This window comes from Gastrolobium bilobum, unplaced genomic scaffold, assembly GCF_033153095.1.
Source record: "Gastrolobium bilobum isolate Gb01-03AN ecotype WA unplaced genomic scaffold, APGP_CSIRO_Gbil_v1 utg909, whole genome shotgun sequence".
NCBI lineage: Eukaryota > Viridiplantae > Streptophyta > Magnoliopsida > Fabales > Fabaceae > Gastrolobium > Gastrolobium bilobum.
Genome location: NW_026895707.1, coordinates 193,108 through 216,743, shown reverse-complemented (window position 1 = coordinate 216,743; position 23,636 = coordinate 193,108). Strand labels below are relative to the sequence as shown.

At 31.1% G+C, this 23,636-nt stretch overlaps 1 protein-coding gene across 2 annotated transcripts; it reads left to right on the top strand.

Annotated features, from left to right (window-relative positions):
- Positions 1 to 7,513: 7,513 nt before the first annotated feature.
- On the top strand, positions 7,514 to 10,233 carry LOC133293360 (uncharacterized). 2 transcript variants are annotated; one of them, XM_061491936.1, is made up of 8 exons: positions 7,532 to 7,556; positions 7,909 to 7,998; positions 8,159 to 8,195; positions 8,300 to 8,373; positions 8,451 to 8,544; positions 8,639 to 8,721; positions 9,230 to 9,402; positions 10,089 to 10,233. In XM_061491936.1, coding segments are annotated over exons 2-8 (534 nt in total). In that variant the 5' UTR covers positions 7,532 to 7,556; positions 7,909 to 7,926; the 3' UTR covers positions 10,090 to 10,233. The 2 variants fall into 2 exon arrangements, with proteins under 2 accessions (XP_061347911.1, XP_061347920.1); XM_061491927.1 differs by lacking the exon at positions 10,089 to 10,233 and having other exon boundaries at positions 7,514 to 7,556; positions 9,230 to 9,790.
- The last annotated feature ends 13,403 nt before the right edge of the window (positions 10,234 to 23,636 follow it).

Sequence of the window (23,636 nt, the reverse complement as noted above, 5' to 3'; positions counted from 1 at the left end):
TTCATGATACAGAAATTTAGTGTGAGCATGCAGCTTTTCATTTTACTGGTAAATGACGAATTATCACGTTCAAGGAAGACATGTATGGGACAAGGTTTGTGGTTGTGGATTTATAGTGTTAACTGAGAATTTCCTTTCTGAAATAATCATTGAAAAATATTTGTATGCTTTACAGACCCAAAAAAGTTGCAGAGGCGGAGCACGTGATAGTGGGTGCCTCCATATTCAAAGCTTGGAGAAGAAGAGTGCATGGGAGATCCAAAGAGTAATCATACTCGGGTGGTCGAAGATTTACCCGGGTACACCCCTCTCTACCCGGGTAAATAATTCAAACAATTTCTCAGGTGCGAAGAACAATACCCGGGTACACGCCTACCTACCCAGGTAGACAAAAATTTTCAAAAAATACCCGGGTACAGAGGAGTGTACCCGGGTAGACTTTGAGGTCAACGGTCAAACAGGGGCAGATTGGTGTTATGTTTTTGAGGGGGTTAAATTTTTGAAATAGTTTATAATCAAGGTCAAATCAGTAATTAATTAATAATAAAGGGTTATAAGAATAAAAAAGCCAGATTAAGCTCCTAGGTAAAAATATTGCCAGATTAATGCGAAACAACGCGGCAGGAGAGTCACCGTGTTAAGACACGTTCTGATCACTACCGTGTTACATGTAAGTCTGACGCCTCTAAATCAGTGCAACTTTAGATTATAGAGACACGGTCAGTAACATGCCGCGTTTGATGGTGTCAGGTGAAAAACGTTTTCATCAGTGCCGCGTCTATTAAGCACCTCACTCTCTCCGCTTTCTTTTATTCATTTATCCCATCTTTTTGGTTCTCTCAATAAAACTATAAAACGCAATTGGGCTTTCTTCTTTGTAAATCTTTTTTGATTTTTGTATCTACTCACGTGGCTGTGATTTCTTCCTCAACTTGTTTTGGAGTAAATTTTAAATGAACAAATAACAAGTTATTTAAAAATATAATTTTAAAATATTTTTAATTTTATTCAAAGACGGTGGTCTCGAAGTCATATCATAAAAGAATTTCATTAAATAGCTGAATAAGTATTTACAAATAAATATAACTGCATCTTTAAGAATTATAATCTTGATTTCAGTAATTTTATTCAATTATTTTTCTTCATAGTTCTGCGATTTAGTGGTGGAATATTGAAAATATTTTAATTGGACTTTCTTCATAGTTATGCGATATAGGACCTATTTGGATGAGCTTTTTTAAAAAATGTATTTTTTATATTCTTACTTATTTTTGAAATATTTTTTACAAAAGTTAAAGTTATTTAGATTTTTTTTAAAAAATATTTGACTTTCGACTTCTACATTTTTTAGAAACTAAATTTATAAACTTTCAAACAAAGCAAGTTTTTTGACTTTTTCTATAATTTTTATTTGGGTTCGCTTTTTCTGCAGTTACTGCAGATAACTTATCTGTAGTAAGCCCAATACGACGTCGTTTTAGGCGAAAATTATGGTGTTTTTGTAATTTTAATTTATTTCAAGGTTATTATAGTTTTTATATTTATAATTTTTTAAGATTTCAATATCAAAACGATGTCGTTTTGGGAATAAATGCAGATAACTTATCTGCATTAACTGCAGAAACATTTTTCCCTTATTATTTTTTTAAAATATAGGAATCAAAATAAACTTTTTTTTTATAAGTGCTTTTTTTTCTTCTCCAAAAATATAAACTTTTGAAGAGAAAAAAAATCCCTCCAATCCAGCCCGGTAGAATTTTGAAAATATTTTAATTGGACTAAAACTTGCTTTGTTTGAAAGTTAACAATTTTAGTTTTTAAAAAAAAAGTAGAAGTCGAAAGTCAAATAATTTTAAAAAAAAACTAAATAGCTTTAACTTTTGTAAAAAAATATTTCAAAAATAAATAAGGTATAAAAAGTACTTTTTTTAAAAAACTCATCCAAATAGACCATAAATCGCATAACTATGAAGAAAGTCCAATTAAAATATTTTCAATATTCCACCACTAAATCGCAGAACTATGAAGCAAAATAATTGAATAAAATTAATGGAATCAAGATTATAATTCTTAAAGATGCAGTTATATTTATTTGTAAATGCTTATTCATCTATTTAATGAGATTCTTTTATGATATGACTTCGGGAATCAAGATTATAATTATTAAAGATGCAGTTATATATATTTGTTCATTTAAAATTTACTCCAAAACAAGTTGAGGAAGAAATCACAGCCACGTGTGTATATACAAAAATCAAAAAAGATTTACAAAGAAGAAAGCCCAATTGCGTTTTATAGTTTTATTGAGAGAACCAAAAAGATGGGATAAATGAATAAAAGAAAGCGGAGAGAGTGAGGTGCTTAATAGACGCGGCACTCATGAAAACGCTTTTCATCTGACACCATCACTGACCGTGTCTCTATCTATCTAATGTTGCACTGATTTAGAGGCGTCAGACTTACATGTAACACGGTAGTGGTCAGAACGTGTCTTAACACGGTGACTCTCTTGCCGCGTTGTTTCGCATTAATCTGGCAATATATTTGACTTGGAGCTTAATCCGGTCAAACTTTTTAAAAATGGGATTAGTACTGTCAAAAGGCCTATTAATTCTAAAAATGTCATATTTTGAGAAGTTGGACACATTTTAATATATATAATATAATTTATATTTAATACATATTAACATCCCATAATAAGTCATATAAATAATCAAATATTCAAATTTTATAACATAAATATAAACCAAAATAATTTTTTGTACATTGTTAATTTTTCATGTCAAATTTCATAAAGAAAAAATGATTTATAAATTACTTTTTTATGTTTAGTTAATAAAATAAAATTGGATACCAATAAATAAATAAAATTTAGATCTAAAAAAAAAACGTGTCAGAATGTTGATCGCGTGTCTAAAAAAGCTAATTGCGTGTCGAAAAAGCGTGTCGGAGCGTTGACTGTGTATTCCAAAATATTGACCACGTAATGTCAGAACGTATCGAAATGTGTAGGTTTCCCACACGTGTTTGACACGCATATCTTTTTAAATTTGTGCGTGTTTGTGCTTGTTATATCTCTATTGCTGGGAGACTTTCAACACTCGGACGATTAAGTTAATTAAATATTCTAAATAAGAATAAGAACTAAAGTGTGAATGAAAAATGTTACTTACACTTATTTTGAAAAATAAAAAATAATTAGGAGATTTGAATTCAATTGAAAGAACTCTACTTTAAGCACACAAATAAGTGTATAAAATATTTCTTCTTCGTCTATCATCTTTATTCAAAATTTCAAGTTTAAATAGATAATACCATAAAAGTAATTATCCACTAGCATTAAATAAACTCCACTAATAACTATAAATTTTTTTTTAGCAAAATTGAAATTCAAATAATAAAACAAATAAAATAACTACTCACTATCTCAATAATAACAGCAATATTCCAGCAGTGTATTTCTGCTGTCATTGCATAAAGAAAATTCTGCAGCAACACATAAAAAATCATGATACACATATAGATCGTAATTATTATTATTTTTTAAAAAAAACAATGTAACCCACTTTTTATGTATAATAAAAAATGACGTAGCAAAAGTTAGGACCCTTTATCAAATCAGTTGTAACAATTTTTTGGGGTTTCATGTCAGGTCAATTCGATTGATCAGCGTGTGCGCCATCGGATAAACAAATCTGATTACTGTGATGCATCCTCTTATATAGTGGTTTATGTTGGATCTGTGAGGCATGAACCATCGAAGATATGTCATTGCACTCAAATCAACAACATATCAAAATGACAGTATGCGCCCACAAAAATTATAGATAAATTCTGAGCATTATTTAAATAAAATCTAACTACTAAAAATCATAACTTTGCTCCAGAGAAGAAAACCACAAATTGTAAGATTTTTTTTTTCTCAACTTGTTGGATGTTGTATGTTTCAGAAGTTAAAAAATATAAGCTAACGAAAATAAGCTGAAATCAGAGAAATAGATTCCACTCTGTGTGGGAAAAAATAAAAATAAAAAGGGTAAATATCATTTTTGGTACTCAGCAAATTTCACGATGTCCGCTTTAGTCCCTAGCAAATAAAAAGGTTATTTGTGATCTCTAAAAAATTCAAAATGGACCTATTTAGTTGAAATCGTGTCCCTCACAAATTAAAAAAAGACCCACATTAGTCCTTTAAAAGGACTAAAATGAGTCCATTTTGAATTGCTGGATCACGACTTTTTATTTGCTAGGAACTAAAACAGTCATCGTGAAATTTGCCGAGGACCGAAAAAAATATTTACTCAAGTAAAAAAATCTAACCTTATATCATTCTCGCGTCAGAGTTTGTCTGATATACACCAAATAGGTGTTTTCAGCCCAACCGCAATAAGGCAATTCAACATGGGATAGAATCGGTGGCTAAACTGTATTTGCTAAATTCCATGTTTAATTGCCTTATGCACGTTGGGCCAGAAACCCATATCTGGGAAGAAAGTGTGATACAAGATTCTCTACCACTACCAGTTATTGCAGGCTGTCGCAAGAATCAAAGCTTTCTTCTCAATGAAGAGGAGAAGCTGTTTTACATGAACATTTGAAAACCAAAGCTGGATTTATATGGAATTTGTATTGGCCTTTTAACTACCAATCAATTCAAGCTTTTTAAGTCATATTATGATCTCATTATCACATTTCAAACAAAGGAAAAACATTTATCCTTTTAAAGAATATAAGTATATGTTATTTTAGATTATAATCGTTGATTTCTCTCTATCAACAGTTGTAATTTATTCGGTCAAATTTAATGAGTCAAATTTATTTTTAATTAATTAATATTTTTGATCTAATAAATTATAATCGTTGATGGACGAAAATTAACAGTTAGGATCCAAAATGACATAGAATTATATCTTTTAAAAAGATAGATTTCATCTATCAAGGGAAAAACATTTAATGGATTAATTTAATATAATACTATTTAAAAATATTTCTCTGCACAGTTAACAGGACAATTAAATTGGGATCTGAGCAGTAGTTGGTAAGAATTAAATGCATTTGGTTTTGATAAATATATTTTTATGGTAAACGCAATCTAATATATTAAATGCATTGGGGGTTGTTAGTACGCAGATTCTTTTGGGTTCTTTGAAAAGTTAGGTACGGAGAACTGCAACATCACGTTTGATAGCAAAAATATTACACTTTTTCGAGAAACAATGTTACCTGATTTTTGCAGTTGATGTATGAAAAGTGGTACTAAATATCTCTATTCAGAAGTTGAAATATTGGTTTGCCCAAAAAGTAAAAAAAGGATCAAAATATTGTGGATAATAATAACCCTACTTTTTGGTAGCAAATGGACTTTGTCTCTTGTTTATCGTCAAATGATTACGATAATAAATATTAAATGTTTAATGTTGAATATAATATAATATTAAAAAATAAAAATATGGTTATTTTCATAAAATAATTTCACGTTTTCACTAATATTTCACAATTAACCAAATACACACTCAGTAAAATAAACCACAAAATTCAGGAAAAATTTTGTCATATCAAATAACTTTTTAATAATATTTTAGTAAAATATATTTCCTGTTATATTCCAGTAATGTATTGTTTCCAGATAAATAAAAAAATTTCTTCTACCAAACGTCCCTTTTTGGACAAATAAACAAGACAATGTAAATAAAAGTTAATATTAAATAAATAATTTGTTTTAATACAACTATACAAATAAAAAAAATTAGATATAAAAAAGTTAAAATTTATGTTCTAAGCGTGGTTTAAAAATATATGTTACCAAATGCCTTTATTATTACCAATTGGGTTGATCTGTAAAAAAAGGATTCAGATCTCTTATGCATGTAACTTTAAGTTTGAATTTTATTTTTTTATTTTTTTTTGGGGGGGGGGGGGGGGGGGGGGGGGGGGGGGGGTTTAGTTTGATATTTAAATGTATGTGCCTGAAAAACATAAAACCCGCTAAGAGATATTTTTTTCTTAGGCTTGATCATATCTTGAGAAATTCATTATGTCAGAGACTAATTAGTAAAAATTATATGTATTTGTTTATGATAAATTTATTCTTTAAGGTGAAAAATTAATGAAATTAAAAAAATAGATAAGGTAATATAAGATTTTTTTGGTACATTGGTAATATAAGATTTTTTTTGGGTACATAGGTAATATAAGATTTTAACATTTAGTAATACAAACATAATTTAATAGAAGGGAAAAGTATTTATCTGGTCATTGAAAATAAAGTTATATTCAATGAGTTCAAAATGATATTATTTTAGATCATAAAATTAAAAAATTATAATGATAAAAATTAATATAATTCTGCAAAATATTAGAATTATAAAAATACCTTAATTTTCGTCCAAAAATAATATTGTTTTAGGCTCATCAAAAATAATTTATCTTGAAAAAATCCTTCACCTTTAATAGAAACATACAAATAAAAGTAATAAATACTTTTAAGGTATGTATATCTTGTGCCAGTAAATAAATGCCCTGCTATTACTGCTAAAGTATTTACTGCACAGCGGTGGATTGATTTGTTTTTAAATTAATTTCTTAAGCATTGAAAGTCACATTAAAAGAGAGAGAATACAATTTTGTATTTTTTTATGTTGAGATAAACCACAATATTTTTCATAAAAGACAATTTTGTTTGGGATTGGGACGCATTCAAGATTAAAATTTTAAATCCTTTTTAAATGTAATATTGAAAGGATCGAGAACAGAGGCTCGCATTCCTATTTGCTCAATTTTCATGCACCAACTGAATTATCATTATTCCATGAATATACAACGGTTTAAAGTCATTCATAAATTCTTTTATTTATCTTTTTTTTTTTTTGGAGTTACCCAACCCTAATTATCTCTTTGAGACGAGTTGGCTCCCTCCGGTATCCCCACGAGTTTCGACTCTTTGAGCCGGCTATGAGACTAATCCGGAGTGCGGGGGAACAATGATGGCTAAAGGTTCAGCCCCCTCCCCAAGAATGCATTCAGCGGGAATCGAACACATATCCAACCCCACTAACTCAGCGCCAAGTTACCAACTGAGCTGCACCCATTGGGTTCTTTTATTTATCTCTTGTAAATCTCCTAAATACCAAAAAAAAAGAGTAAATACCCTTTTTAGTCTCTGACAATATCTACGAAGTCCTTTTCAGTCTCTGACAATAAAAAAGAACCAAATTGGTCCCTGAAAGTACAAGAAAAGGGTCACTCTACATATTTGGAAGTTGACATAAGGACTAACATGACCCTTTTTTTGTAATTTCAGGGATCAATTTGGTCCTTTTTTATTGCCAGGGACTAAAAAGGACTTCGTAGATATTGACAGGGACTAAAAATGGTGTTTACTAAAAAAAAAAAAAAAACTATTTTATTTCCTTTTTCTTAAGCTGGGCCTAGTAGCAAAAGCCCAGAAATGAAAAAGAATAGAGAGTAAACAACGAGCCAGGTAGATTTTGGAATGTTTTCTGAGAGCATTTGGTTCAACCATAGGAAGAAACCCAGTCCTGCGTTACATTGATTCGGTAACTTGCAGAACCGCTGTCCCCTCTTCCTCTTTGTCTTTTTTTATTATAAATAAATAAATCTAATATAATAGTTGAATACTTAATATTGATTATTATTCACCCTACAGCCATTGATTCAGTGGTTTTCATCTTAGATATAGTTTTTACATATTACACTATGCTTGGCCAACCTATTATCTGTTTGACAAAATGCATAAATGACACGAAGCACTGATGTTTTCGTTTTATGAAGTTTCCTCTAACGCAATTTGTAATATCTAGAACACTAGGAAGGCTAGCAACACACGAAATTCACTTCGTTACTTCTTTTTTTATTGATAATTTCTGATTTTTTCCCATTTTTGACTAGACTAGAAGAACGGCATACATGTTCACCAATGACCAGAGGCAACAAGAGCGAACAGGAAAATACGGAACTCCCAGATTGCAATATCTTCAGGTGCTTCTTCTTCTTCTCTGTTTTTTTTTCTTTCTAAATACAATATTATAATAAAAACATTATATTTGTGATTCAATGAGGTACCATTATATTATATATGTTGCGTTGCGTTGATTTGATTTCGTATGAGAACCTAAGATGGATAAAATGTTTGTTTCAGGAACTGGTGAATCAGTTTCAGAACACATCTGATGACGGTAAATGAATAATGTCCGAATTAAAAACTGTTTCAGGCACCTTTGTTTGTGCAATTGTTCATGTTTTGCTGCCTAGGGTTGGTTATGTGTCTTCTGTTTGGCAGAAACAAGAGAGAAGATTTTGGCAAATTTGGCCAACTTCGCCTATGATCCTTACAACTATAACTTCTTGCGTCAGGTATGGACCCTTCAATTTTCTTTGCTGGAAGGAAAACTGCACACAATGAACTAAAATGCCCTTGCATATGATTGCAGCTTAATGTTTTGGAACTTTTCCTGGACTGCATAACTGAACCCAATGAAAAGCTTGTAGAATTCGGTGTTGGAGGGATCTGCAATTCTTGTGTTGGTAATTCTAGCTGTTCCACCTTTTGTGATATCATCATTTCTACTTGATTAATTATTTATCCATATGACAAAAAGACATTGCAATTTTTTTGCAGATCCGGCCAATGCTGCAATTATAACTAAGTTTGGTGGGATACCTCTTATCATTCAATGTTTATCAAGCCCAGTTAGGAACACTGTAAGGATAAGAACTTGCTTGTTGACATTGTTTCACTTCTTTGGCTTGTGATTACGTTTGGCTCTTAAGTTGCACACCCTGTAGCCTGTAGGCCAAGGGGATTATTAAACCATGCACACCCAGATTCTCGAAATTGCTTTTTGACACCATTTTTCTGCTCAAGTTATATTCAAGCACGAATTATTTTTGCTACTTCATTACAAAATGTAACTTCTTAATGTTTATATGTGAAAAGTAATTTTAATATGATTTTTCATATGAAATTTAATCAACATCCTTGGTTTTCTATATACTACTTTCTATTTTTGATTTCTCAGAACATTATGTTATTGTATACCCTTATAATTACCAAACTTGCATTACTGATAACTTATTCCCAAAATTGCTTATGGTAATTACAGAATAAACAATGCCTCTTACATTGACCTTTACATTCTAAAGTTAATTTACTTCCATGGAAGATCCAATTAGGATTTGATAAATAACCAATGCATTTACCTGATATTAGGCAAATTATGCACTTGGGGCACTTTATTATCTCTGTAACGAATCTAACACGGAAGAGGTTTTAAAGCCCGAAGTTGTTGATGTCATCAAGAGGTACGCAGCAGCTGATGAAGTTAGTGTGAGCTTCAGTAATTTGGCTAAAGCTTTTTTGGACAAACATCTATCAGGGAACTAGTAAGAGACACAGCTTAACGTTTAATGCTCATTTATGAGACTGTCCTTGCAAGGCAACTTTTTTTGCACAAAATTCAAAATGCTCTCTGCACTACAATCTCTGTATGTAGTTGTTTATTCAAACAGAGATTGTAGTGCAGAGAGCAGTCTATGACCAACATTATATACTTTACTAGATGTTAATAGTTGTCAAACATAAGGAGAGAACGTCATCACTCATCTTGTAAGGGTGGAACCTAGTATTTGATCATTCATATGCCCAAAAGGGGAATATGTTTTTAGGGCCACTCTCGTCGTATTCATCTGTAAACTGGCACAATTATTCCCTTGTTCTGGGTCGATTTTGTGAGTACTAGTACTGCTGTATATTCTGATGGTGTAAAAATTTGTGTGAACATTATATATAACGTATTAGCATAACTTTAAGAGATGACCAAGTTGCCAAAATACGAATCTGCCCTGAAAGACTCAATATTACACTTGCTTCTTTTAATGTGTTGAAACTAATTGCATCAATTTATCTACATTCATAATTGCTGCAATAGACTCAATATTACTATTTGCTCTGATACCACTGTTAAAAGAAAAATATGTTGCAAAAAGAATTCTCCGTTACCTGCAAGGTACTAGTTCTCATGGGCTCTTTTATAAGAAAGAAGAAAAGTCAAAATTAATTGGCTTTACAGGTAGTGATTATGCGGGAGATGTAGACGATAGAAGAAGCACTTCAGGGTATGTTTTTATGTTGGGTTCAGGAGCTGTTTCACGGTCCTCAAAGAAGCAGTCAATTGTTACTCTGTCAACAACTGAAGCTGAGTTCGTTGCTGCAACTTCATGTGCTTGTCAAGCTGTTTGGTTGAGGAAGATTCTTGAAGAACTTCACTTCAAGCAAGAAGGAGCAACTTTAATTTATTGTGACAATAATTCTGCAATTAAATTGTCAAAGAATCTAATTTTACATGGGAGAAGCAAGCATATAGATGTAAAGTATCATTTCTTAAGGGATTTTACGAAGTGGTATCAAAGCCAAAGGTTTGGCTGGGCCAGGTATTTAGAGATGGTGATGTTTCAAGGCCTCCGCAGAAGGCTAGTGTGACTTCAATACTTAAAGAAAAAAAAAGACTTCCGTAGAAGTTGCCCTTAAGGGGGAGCATGATGTTGAGTCTCATACTTAAGGGGAAGATGTTTGAAGTATTCAAGTATGAGTTGTAAAGAAGTACCATATTGACTAGACATAGACCAAGTGATGACCATATAACATAAACCTACAGCCTTAAGGTTTTGGGTTAAAATGTGGTGTCGGCCCACTTATTGTGGTTTCTCATTTGACCTATTGGTGAATAAATCTTTTGCAAAGGTTTTGAGTTCTCCCGTAACATTGTTAAAAGAAAAATAAGATACAGAAAAATATCTCACAATATTTGAAGAGGGAATACAAATTTCATAAACTGACCCAAACTTAATATAAGCCATAAACTAAAACTGAAAAACATAACAATTAAGAGACACATTACACCTAAATAAACACTAACTTAATGACTCATTATACTACCCAAAACTGACCCATTATAATATCGTTAAGACTCATCAAACAACTTTAGTGTAGCCACCACATGGCCGTTACATCAAACTTAAAAGACCATTAAATTTTCTAACGGACAAAAATAAAGAGACTCTAACATTCCCTCCCTTAAACTGATGTTCTTGAAAAATTCAGTTTACTCCAAATCCTTTGACTTGAAACCCAACACATTTGAGAGGCTTCGTAAACAAATCAGCAACATGGTCTTCACTTCTACAAAAAATAAGATCAATTATACCATCCTTTGTAAGATCCCTTAAGAAATGATACTTTACATCTATATGCTTGCTTTTCCCATGTAAAATTGGATTCTTTGACAATTTAATTGCAGAATTATTGTCACAATAAGTTAAAGTTGCTCCTTCTTGCTTGAAGTGAAGTTCTTCAAGAATCTTCCTCAACCAAATAGCTTGACAAGCACATGAAGTTGCAGTAACAGACTCAGCTTCAGTTGTTGACGACAGAGTAACAATTGACTGCTTCTTTGAGGACCATGAAACAGCTCCTGAACCCAACATAAAAACATACCCTGAAGTGCTTCTTCTATCGTCTACATCTCTCGCATAATCACTATATGTAAAGCCAATTAATTTTGACTTTTCTTTTGTCTTATAAAAGAGCCTATGAGAACTAGTACCTTGCAGGTAACAGAGAATTCTTTTTGCAGCATTAAGGTGAATTTCTTTTGGGCATTCCATGTACCTACTAATAAGACACACAACATGCATGATATCAGGTCTCGTTGCAGTCAAATATGTTGCTTCTTTGAGGACCATGAAACAGCTCTTGAACCCAACATAAAAGCATACCCTGAAGTGCTTCTTCTATCGTCTACATCTCCCGTATAATCACTATCTGTAAAGCCAATTAATTTTGACTTTTCTTCTTTCTTATAAAAGAGCCCATGAGAACTAGTACCTTGCAAGTAACGGAGAATTCTTTTTGCAACATTAAGGTGAATTTCTTTTGGGCATTCCATGTACCTGCTAATAAGACACACAGCATGCATGATATCAGGTCTCGTTGCAGTCAAATACGTTGCTTCTTTGAGAACCATGAAACAGCTCCTGAACCCAACATAAAAACATACCCTGAAGTGCTTCTTCTATCGTCTACATCTCCCGCATAATCACTATCTGTAAAGCCAATTAATTTTGACTTTTCTTCTTTCTTATAAAAGAGCCCATGAGAACTAGTACCTTGCAGGTAACGAAGAATTCTTTTTGCAGCATTAAGGTGAATTTCTTTTGGGCATTCCATGTACCTACTAATAAGACACACAGCATGCATGATATCAGGTCTCGTTGCAGTCAAATACGTCAAGCTTCCCACAATTTGCTTGTAGAGTGTGCTGTCCACCTTTCTTCCTTCAGGATCTTTCATGAGCTTCAAACCAAACTCAGTTGGTGTACTTACAGAATTACAATTCTTCATTTGAAACTTGTCTAAAATCTCTTGAACATATTTCTTTTGGCAAATAAAAATTCCTGCAGCTGATTGAAACACCTCAATACCCAAAAAGTAATGCATCATCCCAAGATTAGACATATCAAATTCATCCCTTCTTAAATTTGTCAAACATGGCACTATCATTTCCAGTAAAAATAAGATCATCCACATATAAGCAAACAATAAGCAATTTTCCTCCATCACCTTTTTTAATAAAAAGAGTATGCTCATATGGGCATTTTATAAAACCTTCCCTCATAAAATAAGCTTCAATGCGACTATACCAAGCATGTGGGGCTTGTTTTAGCCCGTATAATGCCTTTTTCAATATGTAAACTTTGCTTTCACTGTCAAGTTTCACATAACCAGGAGGTTGGTCAATAAATACCTGTTCTTGAAGGTCACCATGTAAAAATGCAGATTTCACATCCAATTGGAAAATAGGCCAAGAATTTTGAGCTGCCAATGCAATCACCAATCTAATTGTATCATGTCGGGCAACTGGAGCAAAAACTTCTTTATAATCCACTCCAAACTCTTGCTTATAGCCTTTAGCTAATAAGCGTGCCTTGTACTTGTCAACTTCACCATTCTCCTTCAATTTTGTCTTGTACACCCATTTGACACCAATTGTCTTTTTCCCTCTTGGAAGATTAGTTAACTCCCATGTATTATTTCTTTCAATTGCTGCAACTTCATCCATTGCCTTTCTCCATTTTTCTTCTTTTTTAGCTACTTCAAAAGAGGTAGGATCACAATCTGAAAACAATGCAAAATGAATAAGTGGGTCCTCGGTCTGGTCAATACCAGTTACCTCATAATCAGCCATCCAAGAAGGTCTCTTTCTAACACGCTGAGGCCGCTCCTCATCTTGTGTAATAGATGGAATTTGTTGCTGTTGATTCTCCTCAAGCTGCTGCGTTTCATCTTCTTCATCAAAATTAGTAGAAATTTTCCCAACAGTTTCATTGCTCCACTTCCAAAACTCCTCTTCATCAAAGATGACATCACGATTAATAATGATTTTCTTAGTGTTAGGATTATATAATTTATAGGCTTTTGATTGATCACTAACACCAAGAAAAATGCATTTTTCTCCCTTGTTATCTAGCTTCGTCCTCTTTTGGTCTGGAATATGGGCATAGGCAATGCATCCAAAAATTCTGAAATGCTCTACAGTTGGTCTTCAACCGCTCCATGCTTCTTCTAGTGTCATATTTTGAACAGCAAATGTAGGACTTCTATTCAAATTATGAATGCTCCAGTTGGCTGCTTCAGGCCAGAAACTTTTTGGAACTCCGCTTGTTGTCAAAAGACTTCTCGCTATATTTAGAATTGTTTTATTTTTTCTTTCACAAACGCCATTTTGCTGCAGTGTATAGGCTGCTGTAAGTTGCCTTTTGATCCCATGCATCTCACAAAAATTTGTAAATTCAAGTGAGTTGTATTCTCCACCACGATCAGTCAGCTTCTTTTATCGGATTGTCAGCTTCTTTTTCAACAAGTGCTTTAAAAATTTTTAAGGCTGCAAAAGCTTCAGATTTTTCCTGCAAAAAATAAACCCAAATTTTCCTGCTATAATCATCAATGAAGGTAATTATATATCTTTTACCTCCATTAGAAGATGGATTTATAGGCCCACAAATATCTGAATGGACTAGCTCCAACGTCTTCATTGCTCTCCATGATTTACCATGTGGAAATCGATTACGGTGTTGTTTGCTAACAACACAATTTTCACAAACTTCTGATGGCACAACAATTTGAGGAAGGCCGGTCACCATATTCTTTTGTTGGAGTGTCTTCAATCCTCCAAAATTGAGATGCCCATATCGAAAATGCCATAGCCATGCTACATCCTTCAATCTTGCAGAAAAACATGAATGGCCAATATTGCGAAGAATTAACGGAAACATTCGGTTTCTCGTCATGTTGACTTTATCAATTAATCCCAGCTTTGCATCTTGAATTCGACATACTCCACCTTTTATAGAAATCTCATAGTGCAGCTGTCCCACACTAAGCAAGTTGGTTTTCAAATCTGGAACAAATAGAACGTTAGAAATAGTGTGGGTGGAGTTTTCTATGGTATGAAGAGTGACCTTTCCTTTTCCCATGACAGATATGGTGGAGTTGTCACCAAACTTGACGGTGTTGCGGAAAGACTCATCTAACTGTGAAAATGCCTTTTTATCTCCACACATGTGGTTACTGCAGCCAGTGTCTAAATACCACAAGTTTTGCTGAGTTTTTTCATTTACATGGCACACCATCAAAAAAGATACTTCTTCTTCCCCTTCTTCTTTTTCTGCAAAGTTAGTACTTTCTCCATTTTTGTTATTCATATAAGTTCTACATTCTATTGCAATATGGTCATACGTATGACATCTGTAGCATTCAATATTTGACTTGTCTGCAGACTTTGGTCTATAACTAGTCGAATAGTGGCCTCCTCGTCCTCGTTCGCTTCCTCTTCCTCTTCCTCTTCCTCTTCCTCTTCCTTGAGAATCTTGATGGGAATAATTACCATGGAACTGTTGTTGGTTGCTACGATCTCTATTTCCTCTTCCTTGACCTCTTCCCCTTCCTTGGCTTCTGCCTCCTCCTCTTGCTGTGTGATTTTCTGTTGATGCCTTCAATGCATGATCATTAGCATCCTCCTGTTTGAACTTCTGCTCATGCACCAACAACGAGCTTTGCAATTCATCAAGAGAAAGGTCATCAATATTTTTAGATTCTTCTATAGCACAAACAACAAAATTAAATTTTGGTGTTAAGGATCGAAGTATTTTTTCAATCACAATGATTTCTTTTGTCCTGTCGCCATGGATTCTCATCTTGTTGACAATAGTCATCACGCGAGAGAAATAGTCTACAATTGATTCTCCTGACTTCATTCGAAGTGTTTCAAATTCTGAGCGTAACGCTTGAAGCTGAACCACCCCAACAAAGCGGGAAGAAAAGCAATCACTATTATTTGTAATTTTTTGTGGTTAATTTTAGTTCCATTGGGAGTGTGTTTTCAATAAGAGTTTAGTATTTCTCCTCTCTTTTTTTTGATAGCCAGTATTTCTCCTTTTTACTAGAGATAAAATTATCTCTTGACCAGAGAAATAGTCTTTTCATTCAATAATAATATGTTTGGTTTTGATTGACATTTAGGGATTTTTTTTAAAAAAAATTAATAAAATTTTAACTAATTTTCTTTATAATGTTTATCCATCAATTCATCGATTATTCAACTCATACAATCCAAGCCAAATATATAACACATGAACTAGGGGTGTTCATCAACCGATCCAAATCGATTCAAACCGCAATAACCGAATCGAAAAATTGATAACCGAATAAATCGAAAATCGAAAAATCAAAAATCGAAGAAAAAACCGTAAATTTTAATTGGATTGGACAGGTTTTCGGATTGATCAATGAAAACCGATCCAATCCAAACCGATCCAATATATTAATTTTCCTCTACCTACTTGGGTTTTTCCCCAATCATAACCCAAAAATTTCTAAACCAACGACTCATTAACCCAACAACTAAACCCAAGAAAAAGTCTAGTCACATCTCATTAACAAAATTTAATTTGTGTAGACCTTCATATCTCATTGCCAAAAAAGAAAAAACTATATTATCGTTTAATGATGCTTTTATATTTAAAAAAAATAAAATTACAAAATCAATATATACAAGAGATATTATTTGCACAATAATCATGAAATAAATTTTAGAATTTTTAAAAAATCGAAAATCGATCCAATCCAAACCGAAAAAATTGGATTGGATCGGATCGGATTTGAAAAAAAATTCAAACCGAATAGATGATTACATAATCAAACCGAAGAGATTGGATCAGATGATTTTTGCTTCCAATCCAGACCGCGAACACCCCTAACATGAACCACAAGCTCCTTCTACTATATTTTAACATAACTACAAAATTATTTTTTATTTCTTTATCGGTTTTCTCAATTATTGAGTCGATTGTGGGATGGCTCTCCCATATAATTGTAAATTAAATCACCTGTCTCTTTTTATTGTCTTTATCCCTGTCTTTCTGATTAAAAAATGATACATAAATAAATAAATCAAAAAAATAAAAGAAAGAATCTGTTGCCATTTTAAAATGCGGTAATTTTTTTTTCTGGGGTGTTACTTTTTTATTAGAAAAACACCTAAATCCTTTTCTGGAACTACTCCTGGATCCCATCGGCCAACATGCATTTTAAAAAACCTATTGACATTTGAATCCTTCACTTAAAATTTTTTCTATTCCATATTTTGAAGGAATCATTATTAAATAGTTGTTTACGTGTACTGTACAGGTTATTTGAATCCATTACTTATGACAATAATTTTTTTATTTGATATACAAAATTTAGTATATATTTAAATTGATAATTTAAATAAAATTCTACAATATAATATTTAAAATAAAAAATTTGTTTAAACTTTTTTTTCTACAATATATATATATATAAGAGTTATATTTACAATCCAAATAGTTTATAAACTCTTACAATCATATTTAACCGTTGATTTCTGCCAATCAACAATTGTCATTTATTGTGAATTAATAATTAATTAATAAATTTAATTTGCGAAAATCTTAACCGTTGATTGACGAAAATCAATGGTTAAGATATAATTGTACGAACTTTTAAACGAAAATAGGTTATAAGTATAACTTTCCATATATATATATATATATATATATGAAACAAAATTTTCAATTCAAATAAAAGTTAATATGATTTTATTTTACAATCTTTTGACTTGTCCACATTTCTAGATCACACTTTTATGAATAACCAGTTTTAAAATTTGAAAAATAGATAAATTGAAACATCTTGAGTATTAGTTTAATTAATTTCAAAAACTCAAACTTCACTACTTTTTAGTTGTTTGATTAAAAACTTATCATTCCATCTAGAAAAATAATTTAGCTCCTATTGAAAACTTTGAAATTAGATAAAAGTTTGTCTCATCTTTCACTAATTAAGATATTTATTTGATAAGCTTACCAAAAAAAAAAGATATTTATTTGATAAACTTATATTTACAACAAATTTTTTTTCTTATAATCTCTTACCAACATTCTATGGTTATTGATTCAAAATCAAAATCATAAAAAATCATTTCAACCCAAAAATTTAAATTATTAGGTGAGGCTATTAATAATTTTATATAAAACTAACACGTCTTCTTATGTGAGAGTCTGTTGAACTTCAAAGATAGACAATGCACATGCTCACTTACTTGCGCTAAAAAAATTATTATTAATTAAATGGGGAACACGAGGATCGAACCCATAACATGATGCTCTCATATCATGTGAAGAACCAATTTAACCAAAAACATTTAAACTGTTGAATAAGACTATATTAATAATTTTACAGTTAATTTAATTTTGAACCAACAATTATAAAAGTAATTGTAAGAAAAAAGATGTTATATAACTCCATTTTTTTGCTTGGACAACCACGTCCTACATATTGATCTAAGAATAAATTTAGATCTTCTTGTGTAAAAAAATAATTATATAATCATATTATTTGATCACCTTGCCACACATTAATGGTATCCTGTCACAGTGGATTCTGTTATTGGAACTCTGCAAAGACCCCACTTTGAACATTCCAGAAAGACCAACGGGTTTGATAATAACGTCCTTCAACCAACAAACATGAAACGACTTCTGATCTTGAAATAATCTCCAATATGGCTTAGCTAAAACATCGAAATCAGGAAAATCATATTTTCTAAAAAAAAGAAAAAGAAAAAATATTATTATTTAATTAATTACATAATTTTTTTTGAACATTTATCATCTATTCATTTATAAAAATTACATCAACACTTTATGAATAGGTATTTGGAAAATTCTACAATGATTGTCAAACCAAACCTTTTTGACCTTCATTTTCTTTCTTTTTAATCAGTTTAGAGTATCCCTTCTAGAAAATAGAAAATAGAAATGTCCCATCTTTCTTTTCTATCCATTTCTTTGTCTTTATTCTTCAATTATTATCATTTATGCATCATTATTGTTATCGCCTCATCGGCATCTAGAAAGAGTAAGGCATGCATAAGTCATCGCACGCAGTACTTTTTGACATTGGTATGTAACGGACAAAGAAATTAAGGTTGATTATGAGTCTGATTTAATATGATCGATTGGACTAGGAATGTAGTTAATTTTGATTCAATCCGAATAACTCGGCTTTAATTGATTTTTATATCAAATTTTGAATTTTTTAGTACAATTAAATTAAATTAATCTAATTATTTAAAATATTTAAATATAAAATAATACGATTTTTGTTATTTTAAAAATACGTGAAATAATTTTTTTAGTAAACTTTATATAGAAACTAAAAATTTCAATCCAATCTAAATCAACGGACTATAATTAAGGGTCCGTTTGTATGAGCTTTTAAAAAAATAACTTTTTATGCATTATTTTTTTTAAAATAAATTTTTTTAAAAGGTAAAGTTATTTTACGTTTGAATGTATGATCTGAAAATCACTTTTACATAAAAAAATTATTTGGATGTTAAAATAAAAAAGTAATTTTTATATATAAAATTACATTAAAGGAGAGATAAAATAGAGATAAGGAGAGATAAAATAAGTATGATATAACGAGGTTAAAATTGTATTTTAAAAGTTTACATTATTTTTTTTCCAAAAAAATAATTTATATTATTTTTTAATTTCTGCTTTTTTCAAAAGCAACCAACTATTGACTATGAAAATAGCAGTATTTTAACTTTTATTTTAAATTTTACTTTTTTAAAAAGTTGTTATACAAACATTTAAAAATTCTCAAAAAGACTTTTATTTTTTGAAAAAGTAAACTTTTTTAAGAATAAAAGCCATCCAAACGGGCACTAAGTAGAGTTGGTTTAGACTGATAAAAACAACACTCAACTCATTTTGATTCAATTAAACTTAATAAATTTTATTTTTACTTTGTTTTCAAAATTAACATAACTCAATCTGTGATCATCCTTAAAAAAATGCTGCGGCCCTTAGAGCCTTGGAAGTAAGACATTACTGCATGTTGATGTGCCGTTACTTGGGATTTTACTCATTTTATTTGTACTTTCATCATTTTAATCTTAAATATTGATGGGGGTTATTATTTTAATTGGTAGTTGATGAGAATTATTATTAACTTTTTTTTTGATTTATTCGTAACAAGTTAATATAAAAAATAGTAATAAAATTAGAAATTAAAAATTAAAGTAAATAGATGCTCTTCCACCTTTTTAAATTAAGAAATTGAAGGTCTAAAAAAAAAATTATTCGGAAAGGCAGGTAGGACTACAGAGGTAGTTAGAGTCGTGCGTGACTATGTTAGCCACTGCTGACTAACCAATACGGTGACAAGACATTAGGGCTGACGAATATATATATATATGCAAAAACTAACTTTGTCCCCATTATTTTTGCCTCCCCTGATCATTTTATTTTACACTTTCGCCACTGAATTATCCCCTCCATTTTCTTTTGACAAAAGTTGAAAAAGTTCAAAAAATTCATTACGATTTTTTTATTGCTTATCTGTCCTGTATTTTTTATTTATTTATCTATCGTATGTTTTTTTTTCATTTATTCTATTAAAATCATTAATATTTTGATTAATACCTCTATTTTATTCTTAAAGAAATCACATTTAAATTTTTTACGTGTCACATTTTTTCAGGACAATGATCAAAATATTAACTTTTTGACAAAAAAATTATTATTCAAATATCACATTTATTAAATTTTTCATCAAATACCATGTTAGAAGACTCGTTATCAAGCTCAATGAGTCTTGATTCATCATGTGATGCAGTGTCAAGACCTACTATCAAAAAAACCCATAGCTAATCCATGGGTTCAAGACTTGCCGCCTCTTATAATATGCTTCACCACATTATACCACGTGACATAATATTACTGAGTTAACTATTAATTATAGGATATAATATTAGAATTATATAATATTCAAAAAATATTGCGCCTTAATTATACATTAATCAAGAGATAAAGTTAAGTTCACATGAAATATTTTAAGAAAGTGACAATTATCATATATATTAAGTGATAGTATAAAAATAATTGTATAATATAATATATATTACAACAAATTTTTATGGTATTATTAAATTTTAATTTATTGCTTCATTTATCTTTTATTTTAAAAGTTTTCATACTAATTACATGAAAACATGAATTCCACGTAGTTTTATATATATGTTGTAGATATTTATTTTTTTTGGGTAAAAATATTGAAGATAATTTTATCTCCTAGAACATGTTAAACATTAAATCCTATTTATGTTTATTCGGTAATTTGGTTATTATATCTCAAACTAATTTAATTTATCCTCTTAAATTTGAGCATATATTATAATATTAATAATTGATTTAAAATTAAATTTTCATCTTATATCTGAATTTCATGTATTTTAATAAAATTCTTTTTTTTACATATTTTTAAGTTACCAAAATTATAATATGTTTTTTTTAATAAAAACTAAAAATTTCAATCAAAATTAAACCTGTTTAAATTTGATAAAGTTAGATTTAATTGAATTCATATTTTAAATAAATTTTATGAACAATATTATAAAACAATCAATTAGACTTGATTAATTAATTTTGTTCTCTTAATATTTTTATATTATATGAAGAAAGTGGTTTTTGGGATATCACATGCAACGAATGAACTTGCCTTTTGTCGTGCAATTAATTAATTAATCAAAATGCACTATTTTCAATATTTTTTTGTGTTTTCAAATATTTTGCTTCATGATTAATAGTAATATTATGCCACATGCGGTGGGACCTCCTATTATAAATAACATGTCTTGGATTTATCGGGCGAACATCAAGAGCATGTTTGGTGTATAGTATAGGATAAGGTCTAATAGTATAAGGTCTGATTGTATAAATCTAATTAAATTTTAATACTATTCAGCGTTTGGTATGATATTGTATAAGATGATATCTTTCAATATTTTAAAAATTAATATATTAAAAAAATTATTTTAATATATAAATATTGAAATGAAATATTAGTTCTTGAGAATTGTACTTGTAAGTAATATTAATACATCAATCCCTTATCAGGCCTAATTCAACACTCTTAGGGCCTATTTGGTGTGATGTATAAGGCCTGATAGTATAAGCTTATACTATACATTATGACATTTTCAGTTGTTTGGAATGACCATTGTATAGTATAAGCTTATACAGTATGATTGTTTAATACATCAAAATGATGTATAATCTAATCAGGGCTGGGGGGTAAGGATTAGACCTGATAAGAGTGTGATGTATTAGGTTAATTTCTCCATTCCCCATCTGCCCCTTCTCTTCCCATTGACGTTCACCTTTGAACTTTCTCAAAAACAACCAACTCGTTATCTTCTCCGTACAGTATGCTGCCGTAGGCAAGACGGCTTGGCCGCCTGAGGGAATAGAGGCATCTGGTTCAGGCTCCTCACGTTGACACAACACACTTCTCCTCCGCCCATTCCATTGTGATTCACTGGTTGTTCTTCATAGTTCACAGGTCACGGGAAACCCTTTCTCATTCTGATTCTTGAGCTTAAGCTATTGACAACTTCTCAGAAACCCTTTCATGTTCCCTTTGGGTCGTGCTTCACCTTCTATGTTCTCTGTAAGTCCTAATTTTCCCTCTCTCTTTTTATTTCCTTACATTTTTTAAATTAATTGTGACTTGGCCCTGGAAAACGGTTGTTTGTGCTTGCATCCATGTAAGAAATAAAGAAAGAAAGAAAGATTTTATTTTGATGAAAACCCAAATTTTGTAATCAATTAATTGCCATTGCAGGAGTCGAATGCTCCGAAGCCTAGGCACTTGGCTTTGTTAGAGGGTGCTTTGCAAATTGCAACGCCAAACAGTAAGTAGAGTGCATGTTAATTTGACATTTTTTTTTGTCTTTTATTTGTTTCAAAATTACCAATTGTTTATTTATTTTCAGTCTGTTGAACTGCAAAATAGTCTTTTGTCTCCCTTGGCTTACCAAGGATGGAAACAATGTATTGAGCCTCCAAAATCACCTTGTGAGTTCAAATTGTAAATTGAATTCTTATTTTTTCTTTTATACATTGAACATTTATATCTCTTGACAATGAGGATTGTGTTGTCAGTGAGTGGTGCCTGAAGTTCAATTGTTCTAACTGCTAGGCTGAGAAACTGAATTGGATGAACAGAGACTCATCTTATAGAATCACACATCTTTCATATTTTTTTTTTGTTTCTTCTTAAAATTGTTTTGAAAGTTTTTTTAAGGGGCTTATTAACACTACAAAGTCCTTTTGGGTTAGTGCTATCTATCTACCTTTTTGTCCACTTTTTTTTATTTTCTTTATGCCTACATTTTTGTTTGCTATTCTAGTTTAGCAGGCATTGTGCCGTGAATGCATTAGATTGTCTCCACAGGTTAGTTGAGTCATACTTTTCTTTTTAGTGTTGTGACAACTTACTTTGCTTCATTTCCTTATAGTTAAAACTTTAGCGGTTTTCCCTTTTCATGAGATTAGCTACTGATATCATTTTTTTTTTGGAAATACTGATATGGAATTTCAACTGCAGCAAAAATACACCGTTTGAAGCAAACAACTTTAACTAGTTTTCTCTTCTATTTTAAATTCAAATTTGGGCAACATTTACAATACAAAAAGCTGCTTCTCTTGCACATGCAAAACCATGGAATTAAACTATTTGAAGCATCAACTTTGAATTAAAATCTATTGTCATACCATTTGTGCTTTGTGACCCAAACCAATACAAAACAATTCCTTTGCAGGCACTGGTGGCAATAAAAGTATCGACACTGAATTTACCAAGAGTCTATCATTCAAGGGTTATCTTCACTTCACAAGGGTCATATGGACCCTAATGAAAGGTTTGATCCAATTCGATGGCTAAATGACCCAAATGGATGGCTTAATGATATAATTGAGCTCCTTGTTATCATGTCAATGAGGTTGATGATGGAACAAGCCTTTTTGGAGATAGTCATTATATGTATTGTGTCTTACCTACGCATGTGTTGTGCTGTTCAAAGACGACGTGGGAGATTATCACTAAGGCAACGAGCAATACCAAGGATAAGGGAAGAATCAAGGGTGGCATTCATAAGGAGGCTAATAAATGATGATGTTGCTTGTGT